This window comes from Lepidochelys olivacea (assembly GCF_965140295.1).
Source record: "Lepidochelys olivacea isolate rLepOli2 genome assembly, chromosome: 20".
NCBI lineage: Eukaryota > Metazoa > Chordata > Testudines > Cheloniidae > Lepidochelys > Lepidochelys olivacea.
Window position 1 is genome coordinate 11,088,568 of NC_140430.1, and position 10,367 is coordinate 11,098,934.

The window sequence follows — 10,367 nt, forward strand, 5'->3', positions numbered from 1 at the left end:
ACTGTAAGGTCTTTAGGGCAGGGGCTGTCTCCCAGTGTTTATGTGACCAGCCCTGTCCTTTGGGTGTCTAGGCCTGCTGTACTATAACAGAAGCTAATTAACCATGCCCCAGGGGAGGATAGCAGGGAGCAGCTGCTGCTGTCAATAAACAGTGATTCCTTCCCCGGGGAGTTCTTGTTTGGGCTCTTCAGAGGCATTTAAATTCCTTCCTAGGAAAGAGAAACAAGCAAGAGCCTTTGGAGAGCAATAAGATGACATATTGGATAAGATTGCAATTTACTCCTATCTGCACAGCTCAGTCTTGGCAGGGCTTTGCGGGCCCATCTGTTAAACTGGGGGAATTTAGCGAGGGACAAGCCACTGCCTGGTTCCCAGTGCCTCCTGGTTCTTTTCTCTCTGAGTGTTTCAGACTTTCCATGCTTTTGAGCCCTTGCTCCATGCATTTCTGGAGTCCCAAGGCCAGACACCAGAGAAAATCAATCCTGTGCCATTCTCCCTGGCTCGCAGTGAGTGATGGACGGAGGAGTTGGGGGATTGGAAAAGACTTGTGCATCAGACTATTATTTTTGGCCTGTAGGAAAACAGCCAGCTAGGGAGTGAACCTGATTCATTGTTGATTAGAAACATCAGAGATTGCAAAACGAGCCAGTGCCATCCTTTCTGTGGACGAGTTTCAACTGCAGGCACAAACCCTGCCGAGAGCTCAGGGATCAGCTGCTGGTTTGGGTCTGGCCTGGGATGATAGTAACAAAAAGCTGGCATCTCCTGATGGCCCACAATGTATAACAATTGTTAGTTCTCAGTTCACTTCCTACTGAAGAAGCATCACAGTGTAACAGACTTGTAAATTGTGCATCGGTCTAGCTTAGTCATTGCTGTAACATATGTGCATCTCCCAATCTTTAATGTATCTATCCCCACACGCACCATGGGGGCAGGGCAGGGCTAGCATCCCCATCATATGGCTGGGGAATTGAGGCACAGAGAGACTCAGGATATGTCGACACTGTTATTAAATGCGTGCGTGCCTGGCCTGTGTCAGCTGACTCGGGTTTGGGCTCCGGGGCTGTTGAATTGTGGTGTAGATATTAAGGTTCATGCTTGAGCACAGGCTCTGGGACCCACCCTGCTTGACACCACAGTTAAACAGCCTCATAGCCCACGTCAGCTGACACAGGCCAGCTGCGGGTGTTTAACTGCAAGTGTGGACATGCCTCAAGTAACAGTCATGCAGGAAGTCTGTATCAGGACAGGGAACTGAAACTGCATTTCCCCTAGTGTTTCCCTGGTCCACCTAGAGGATAACAGACTACTACCGTTGCCAGCTAATAATACCTCAGTCTCAATCATTCTAGCTCTTGACGTGCCTTACAAAGGAGGGCAGTATCACGGTCCCTGTTTTACCAGTGGGAATCCAAGGCAGAGAGTTTTGCCCAAGGTCACCCAGTAGGGTGGCCATATTTCCCTATGCTGAACACGGGGCGCCTGGTAAAATTGCTCGTATTCAAGCGAGTTCAATGGTAATCAATCAGAACTATGCCGTACAAACCTTCACATTAACATCGAATTGACTGAGCCCCTGTTAAAAAGCAATGCTGCGAACTTGGATTCTTTTTATTTAGCTTCTTATCTGTCAGGCTTTAGGGTTCACGCGGGGAGAGGTGACACCCCCTCCCATACACCTCTCTCACGTAGGGGAAGTATCTTCCCAAGGCAACACGTGGGACGGGGAGATGCAGGGTCACATGCGCCACCCCCCCCCCAGATTTCTGCCAGGGTTCACAGCAGAATGTCGCCAGCAGCAGCCTTTTGGGCGGGAGGGAAGGGATGGGAGCTGCTTCCAGGTGCGGGGTGCATGGTGTGGGCGTGTGGGTGTGTTTGTCTGCGTGATATGGCCTGTGTCTTCGCAGAGCTCATCTCCAAACCACCCCGCCCAGTGGATGGAAGCAGCTTGTCCCTTCCTGTCCACACAGTGTTGAAAGGCAGCTAACACCTCCAGGCTGCTGCTGGCCACCAACATAATCCAGATGCCTCCTGTCCCCTGGCTACAGCTTGGGCAGGAAGGGGTTAAGCCCTAAGGATGCTTTGTGCCCCAGGGCCCACAGAACCTGACTGCAGGGGCTTTAGCAAACCAGGCCAGAGAGGTGGCTCAGCAGAGAAGGCTGCTTAGGGGACAGAGCAGCCCCATGCTCCCTGGGGGGCGGGTGAAGAGGGTTCTAAGCCCCTGTGCTGTGCAGAGCTTTGGCACATGCAGGGCTTGGCTTCTCCTGGTCAGCGCCCTGGGCAGGAGGGTCTTGGGCTTCCCTGGGGCGCCAGCCCAGCCAGAGGCAGTGGGGGAAGGAAGGAGCCTGCCGGCCAGGCTGCTGATGAGCTGAGCACTCCGACCAGGGGCTGGTTCTTTGCACAGTGCTGGAAGTGGGACGGGCCCCGCCCGGGAGCAGGGGGGCAAAGGGGCAAAGCAGGGAGAGGACAGCGAGAGGGGGAACATGTAAAGGGCCGATGGGTGGGCAGTAGAGGTGGCACGTAACCAGCTGGTGCCTGCCCGCACTCACCAGCCATCGCAGCTCGCAGTGCGCAGCCAATCCCAGCCGGAAAAGGGACGGGGAGCAGGTCACTGCTGGCTGAGAGCCAGCACACAGCGGGGGCTGCACTGACAGACCAGCAGGGAGAGCGGCCAGCCCTGCATGCTGCAGCTTTGTCCGGCCACCAGCCTTCCACACCCACCCGCATCGTTGGCCACTGGACCCGCCACTCACCGCTGGCGGAAAGGTGGCTGGCAAGCAGGGATCCGGCCAACAGCAGGACCCGCCAGTACTGGTGACGCGGGAGACAGAAAATACAGGATAATTTGCCCATTTTTAAGAAAAAGTCAGGAGGATTTAAATATGGGACTGTCCCTTTAAAAACAGGGTGTCTGGTAGCCTTATCACCCAGCAGGAAGCCAGGACTACAGGCCTAGTCTCCTGGGTGCTAGTGCAGTGCTGGATCCACGAGGCCGGGGGTTCCCAAACTTCATTGCACCGTGACACCCTTCTGACAACAAAAACCACTGCACGACCCCAGGAGGGGAGACTGAAGCCTGAGCCCACCCGAGCCCTGCTTGGTTCCAAAGCCTGGTGGGGCCAAAACTGAAGCCCAAGGACTTCTGCCCCAGGTGGGGGGCCTGTAACCTGAGCCCCGCCACACAGGGATGATGCCCTTGGGCTTGGGCTTTGGCCCCAGCAAGTCCAGCAAGGCAGCCCTGGTGACCCTATTAGAACAGGGCCCTGATCTACTTTGAGGTCCTGACCCGCTGCACTAGGCTAAGGGTCTGGCAGGCCCAAGCCACCGAGTGACTGGCATGGCTCAGCTGCTGAGGGGGGCTGGTTACTCAGGCCTGCTCCTGATCTCGCTTGCACTGGTGTATCTCCATTTACTGCAATGAAGCTGCTCCTAACTGACCTCGGTGTGTGTGAGATCAGATACATTGACGTATTCTCATGCGGCGGAGGGCAGACCCCAGCATCAATGTGCACATTCTACAGGGAGGAAATCCAGGCACTTTGCAAAGCCCAGACACTGATGGAGGAGTTGAGGCTGCTCCTTGGAGAGCCTCACAGCTGGCTGGTAGTGAGAGCATGCCAAGGGCAGGCAGCGCTGAGCTCTCAGCTGCGGGGGGCAGCCGAAAACAAACCATCTGGGCTCTGCATGCCGTTCGCTGCCCGCTGCTGCACACTCATCGGCCAGCACAGAGATCTGGAGACAGATGCAGGGCATGGGGAGGTGTCCAGGCATCTGCAGAGATAAATAATGCTGAGGACAGGTGCCAAGCCCGGGTTGCCCTTCACGAATCACAGAGCCTGTTAGATCATCAGTGCCGTCCCCCTGGGCAGCTCACAGCCCACAACAGCTGGGAATGTTTCAGGGGTGGGGATTCCATCACACCCCATGGCTTGGGGCCAGTGGTGCCGGCGACTCACTAGGGGGCGCCATTCTCGCCTACCCCAGCGTCCCGGCATGGAGCGAAGGGGTGCTTGCTCGCGGAGATGGGTCTGTCAGTCTGTCTGTTCAGGCCTGTTCTACACTTAAAAGTTTTGGTCGATGTATCTGTAGCGCCCAGGGGTGTGTGACCAACCCCCCCGTGGAGATGCAGCCAGGTCGAGGGAAGAATGTTTCCATCAAGCCAGCTACCATCCCTAGAGGGGCTGTGAGGGGCTCCTAGCACAATGGAAAAACCCCTTCTCTGGCTGTAGGAAGTGTTGTCAATATGCCACCACAACAGCTTGGCTACAGCACTGTTGCAGTCCCGGTCCTGTAGACATGGGCTCAGACTGTAATCTCCTCCTGCTTCAGGGCAAACCCCATGCACTGGCTGAGTGGGGTCAGGAAGGTTATTCCACCATTGCTCACGAGGGGGGCCCTGCTCTGATCAGTGCCTACCACATGGCAGCACTAACCACGCAGCTCCCAGGCTGTTGGAAGGGGTTGAGCTGGGAGTGGGCCCATGCCTCTGGAAGAAGCAATTCTGACTGTGTGAGTGGCAGAGGGGGGCCAAGGAGGCCGGGCCGTGGCTTGCCCCCCAAACCACAGCTGGCTGGGATCGGGGGGATGTTGTAACCTGCACATGGACTGGCGAGGCGGGTGGAAGTGGAGATGTGAGTCTGGGCCCAGCTAGGATGACCAGATGTCCCGATTTTATAGGGACAGTCCCGATATTTGGGGCTTTTTCTTATATAGGCTCCTATTAACCCCTCACCCCATCCCGATTTTTCACACTTGCTGTCTGGTCACCTTAGGCCCAGCACTAGGGAGAGCAAAGCCAGCCTTTCACCTGGGTGTGTGTCAACATCCCCCGAGTTTGGGAGCCTCTGGCTGCCCCTCTCTTTGGGCCCTGCATGGGGAGCTGACCCGGTTCTGAGATTCAGCTAATGGGATTGGACAGGTGGGGAGGGACTGTCAAAAGTGCTGAACACCCAGCAGCTCCCCCTGACAGCAATGGAGAATTCCCCTCCCCCTGCTGGCAAACAGTGGAGAATCCCCCTCCCCCGCACTGAGAACAATGGAAAATCCACTTCCCTGCATAGAGAACAATGGAAAATCTCCTCCCTCATTGAGAACAATGGAGAATTCCCCTCCCCCTGCTGCGAATAATGAAGAATTGCCCTTCCCCCTCACTGAGAACAATGGAAAATCCCTCTCCCCCTGCTGTGAACAATGGAGAGCCCCCTCCCCTCACTGCAAACAATGATGAGTCCTCCCCCCCGCCCGCCGCAAACAATGGAGAATCCCCCTCCTCTGCTGAGAACGAATCCCCCCAGTAGGAACAATGGAGAACCCCCTCTCATCCCGAACAATGGGAGCTAAGCCCTTTTGCAGCTCTGGCCAATGCACCGTTGGCAGCTGCCCAGGTGCCCCATGAACATTTTCACCTTGCTCCTCCGGCCCAGCTAAGGCTGGTGTCAGAGACGGTCTCCCAGCCCAGACGTCTCTTTGGTCCCGTTGATCCTGGTGAAGGCAGGTCACTGATTTGCTCTGTCACAAGCTCCCTGATGTTCCAGTTCCAAGCTCCAAACGGTCCTGGCGCTAGCTCCCTGCCAGCTCGGAGCTTCCCCAGCTGGTCCCCAACCCAGGGGCCAGGAAAGGGGGCAGGCGAAGAGCTGTCTCCCTGTGCCCGGTGAGTCTCTACTTCAGGAACCTTCCCCCTCTCCAGGCTCGGTGCCACGCTGGGGCTGGAATAGGAGCCGTCAGGGCCCCTGCTCAGGGCGGGCCTCTGCCCTGCCCCATCCCCAGGCACTGGAGAAGCCAGAGGTCTTAATCTTTGGAGCCAGTTTTCATTACTGAGATGTGTTTAGCAAAGTTCAGCCCCTCAGGTGCCCTCAGCGCCCTTCCCCACGCACCGCGGACACTCCATCCCTTCCCCGCCACGCCCCAGAGGCATTGCCCTAGGCCCTAGCCCAGCCACGCTCTGCAAAGCAACAGACCCGGCCAGGGGGCTCTGTGGGTTCGCTTTCCTCATTAACTGGAGACTCTGCTGAGGCGCTGCGGGCAGAGCCCGAGAGCTCATCTCTCTCTCCCTCCTCACAGCTGGCGTCCGTGAGCCTCCTGCAGCTGGGACAAGAGACCGACAAGCTCCGATCCAAGAACCGTGAATCCATCTCCCTGCTGATGCACCTGGTGAGGCTTCTGCGCTCTGGGGACAATGGACAGATCCCCCTGGCAGACACTCGCCTAAGAGACACCCCCACGCACTCTGGGCCTGGGTAGGATTTGGGTGGCCCGGTGCTGAGCTGCTCCCAGACTGGAGGTGATGCTGGGCTCCCACAGAGCTTCCAGCCACGAGCTCCCGCACCTGCCTCCTCCCCTGCTCTTATTCCCAGGGCAGGGGATAAAAGCAGTCAGCAGAGCAGAGACAGGCTCCCTTCCCAGGCCTTGGGTTAGGTTTCAGGCTGTCCCCCTACAGCCTGGGCTTTCCAGCTGCCCTGGTGCTGCTGGGGGCAGAGCAGGGCGAGCTGCTTCCAGTGGTTCTCACATCCAGCCCCAGCGATGGGCCATTGCCTCCCGGGTGACTGCTCTCTCATGGCAGCCTGATCTGTCCCCTCCTGGGGACTGAGCCGCTGTCTCTGGGGCGAGATCATGGCCCCACAGATTGACAGAGCCCCTGTCTCCTTGCTCAGCCAGCCCCCTGTATAGGCAAGTGCTCTGGCACTCAGCGGGGGTCGAACCCCCAGCACCACACGCAAGCCCCTGCCACTGCACAAGGAAAGCAGCTGTAGTGCCTGGGGCCGGCGCTAGAGGGCACTGTGCCTACGCCCCTCTGTCAGTGCATTCCACAGTCACCCTGCCGGGCCCAGGTTTCCCCGAGGAGTCGGAGAGCAGGCGGTAGGCAGGCTGCGTCCAGGGCAGAGCTCATGCCTCTTGCCCCTGCACTGCCAGGGCCCGGTGTGTGCCCTCCTCACTGGTCCCTGGTGGATGGTTTTGGAACTGTGGGTACCGTTGGCCCTTACTTGGATTTACCGTCAGTGGGGCTGCTGAGCTGCTGTCAGAGGGGTCCGGGCTTCAGTCCCTGGAAGTTTAGATCAGAAGGTCCAGCCTCTTCTTCAGTGGGCCGAGATCACAGCATGCACCCAGCCTCCCCTGTCCCGCACTTCCTAGCTGCTCTCCACTGGGGAGAGACCCCTCCTTGGCTGTTTAATGCATCTGTCATTCCCCTCTAATGTGTGGGGCAGGGGGTGCAGGTGAGAGGGGGGGTCTCTAAGAAGGCAGCTGCTACCCCTGGCGCTGCCCTATTGGCACCAGACTCTGTACCCCCTTGCGCCAGGCAGTCCCAGCCCCCGTGCAGGCTGGGCAGCCAGCTATCTGTCTCCATTAGCACTGGAAGGATATTGATTTCTGCCCTGACGGGAGGAGACGGCTGTGTCTGGGGAAGGCGAGGGCTCCCCCGTCCGCTGCCCGTGATTGGTATTCGGGGAGCAGGGTGTTGGCAGCAAAGCAATTTAAATGCAAATGTTTCAATCTAGAGTTTATGAATGAGGCTGCCTGGGCTCATTGTCCCCATCTGGGGAGAGCGCTGCTGAGCCCAGCACATGGGATCTGTGCCTAGCTCGGCTGCTGAGCCAGACCCATGGTCCTGTGACACCTAGGCGGGCAAGCACAGAGCCTGGCAGCAGGGCTGCATCCGGGTGAGGGGGAAATTCCACCGCTGGGTTCGGGGATGCTGGATTCCGTGGCTGTTGCAGTCCCTGTCCACTCTGAGCCCCCACCCCCACCCCCTCGGGTGCCTGGGGGGGATGGGCCGCCCCATGCAGCATTGCCTGGGGAGCAGGGACAGCAGAGTGGGCACCGGCCCTGGGCTCATCCCTGGCCAGGGCCCAGGGGTGCTGGAACGAGAGGTGCTGGGGAACCAGTACAAATTGTTCTTACACCCCTGTCCCTGGCTCCTTGGTCTTGTGAATGGAGGGTGCTGGGTCCATCTGCCCTGACCCACATGCACTAGAGACAGAAGGAAACCTACTGGACCCCCCCTCCATTCATCCAGCGCTGGCGTCGGAGGCTCCCCTCTCACCCAGCCTCTCCCTGCTGGGAAGTTTCAGGGGAGATGTTCTGCCCCCGGCTTGATGCCCCGTCCCCATCCCCCAGCCACGGGCGATGGCTAGGTGTGCTGTGGGGGAAGGGGGGGCTGCCAGTTATGATCCCACAACCATCTCCCAGTCTGCCCACCCTGCTCCGCCAGGGCTTTCAGGGAAGGAAGGCCCCATCCAAGGAGCGGGCTAAGCCCTTTTGAAAGTGAACGCTGTGCTTGACTCTCCTGGAGACATGGCCCAGCTTTCCTCTGATGTCCAGCCGTCACAGCCCCCTCCCGGCCCCTCATTTCCCAGGGGTAGCACTGTTCTTTCTTTCTGAAGCACTTTTACTCAAGGGTCAGTGTGAATTTCTGCCACAGCTGTAGCCTTAACATCTGCAGAGCAAAGGGGAGGGCAAGACACTCAGTTATGGACACTGGCCTCCCCTGCCTAGTTGTTCCATGCAAAGGGTGCCAGGACTCCTGGGTTCTATCCCCTGCACTGCCATTGCCTTGCTCCCTGACTTCAGGAAAGTCACCGATCCGCTCTCTCGCCTGTTGCCCTGCAGGATCACAGATTAATGAATTATCCCTTATTCACTGCTGTAGGTCACCCCCTAGTACAGATGGGTAAACTGAGGCACAGAGCAGAGACGAGTTCCCCAGGGAGACAGGGGAGAACCCAGGTCTGCTGAGTCCCCAGGCAGTCCCTTAGCCACCAGCCCTGCCTTTCCCCCTGACATTCCCTGCAGCTGGTCCTTTACTCCTGACTCGCTAGGGTGCCCAGTCCCTGAGGTCTACGTGCCCAGCCACCTGGCTCTCTCTAGGGCAATTGCCGTTATTGCTGCCAACCCCGCTACTGACCACCCCATGAAATACCCAGAGGTCTCCAGAAGGCCCATGTGGCAGCCGTGCCCGGGGTTCCCCTTCTCCGTGGGGCCATACGCTGGGACACGTGGTGGAGACAGGCCTTGATGCTGCTCTTCTGTGTGTCTCTTTCAGATCGTGGAGGAGTCGTCCTTCCTGACGGTCGACATGCTGGAGACCTGCTTCCCCTATGTGCTGCTCCGCAATGCCTACCGCGAGGTGCACAGGGCTTTCGTGCTGAGCAAACTCCCTGCCCACTGACAGCTGCAGCCTGGGCTCCCCACCTCCCTTTGCCCACCCCTTCCCTGACGCATTGCAAATGAGCGCACCTTCCAGGTCGCAGAGCGGGCTCCCATATTGCCATAGGGCTTAAGGGCTGTACATATTTACATGCCCATTTGTTATGCTGGCAGAGCAGGTGCCAGCTCATGCCAGAGCCCCAGGCCAATTCCCTTGTGTATCAGTGTAGATCAAAGTGATTGTTAAATGTATAAGAGTGTAGCTGGTGTTGAAACTTCATGAAAACTAGTGGGATGTTTCTTGTATTGTTTTCACTTCTCTCTATCCCATTATAATGGAGTAGCAAACATTTATATTGTGTATTCCTCTGTAACTAAATAACCCAGCAAATGAACCATCAAAGGAGAAAGAAGCCTTGTGCAATGCTAATAAAAAACTTTCACAGAAAAGTGCTAATTTCAAAGCAAGTGGTCATTGTGTGTGATGACCAGAGGTCAAAGCCTGCAAATGCTTTCCGCACTCACTGTCATCAAAGGAAAAGCCCTCGTGGGTAGTGACCCTGACAGCTTGTTTTCTGTGAGAAGCTGGAAGTCTGGATTCAAGGAAAGATCTCTCATCTCTAGACTGTTTGGACTCTGACAGGGAAGTGTAGCAGATGCAAAGCAGAGATCCCTAGAGACAACCTGGGTACCCTGAAAAGACTTTTGGGAAACTGTCAGTTTATTACATCACTCCCACCATTTGGCATTACTAACTGTGAATCACCTGTGTGTGTAGTTCACCTGCTTTAACATCTCTAGAACTCTCATTTCCATTTCTTAGCTAATAAATCTTTAGTTTACTATGGAATTGGCTGCCAGTGTTGTCTTTCTTGTAAGATCTAAAGTACCAATTGATCTGGGGTAAGTGACAGCCAGTCTCTTGGGAGCAATCTAAATGTGATGTGATTTTTAGTGTAAGTAACCGTCTTATCACAAAGTCCAGTTTGTCTGGGCAGCAAGATAGGCTGGAGAGTCTGAGTGGAGGGTCTGTGATTCCATGGTAAGGCTGGTACAGCAATTCAGGAGTTCACATTTGTTACTGGCTTGGTGAAATCTAATTACAGAACATACCACCAACTTGGGGTATCTGCCCTGCTTCTGAGAGTCTGCCTGACTCGGCACTCACGGTTGTGAGCTGCTCCAGGCAGCGTGACAACATGCATCCCCTTTCCAAAAGGAGG

General features: G+C 56.7%; 1 protein-coding gene across 1 annotated transcript in view; it reads left to right on the forward strand.

The window, feature by feature from the left end:
- Positions 1–9,961, forward strand: part of NCKAP1L (NCK associated protein 1 like) — a gene marked incomplete at its 5' end in the record, with an annotated part of 70,391 nt that extends 60,430 nt beyond the window's left edge. Inside the window, 2 exons of the mRNA XM_084610195.1 lie at positions 6,064–6,153; positions 9,041–9,961. Coding sequence (XP_084466321.1) covers positions 6,064–6,153; positions 9,041–9,166 — 216 coding nt within the window. The 3' untranslated portion in view covers positions 9,167–9,961. The remainder of the gene's footprint in view (positions 1–6,063; positions 6,154–9,040) is intronic.
- Between the last annotated feature and the right edge of the window lie 406 nt (positions 9,962–10,367).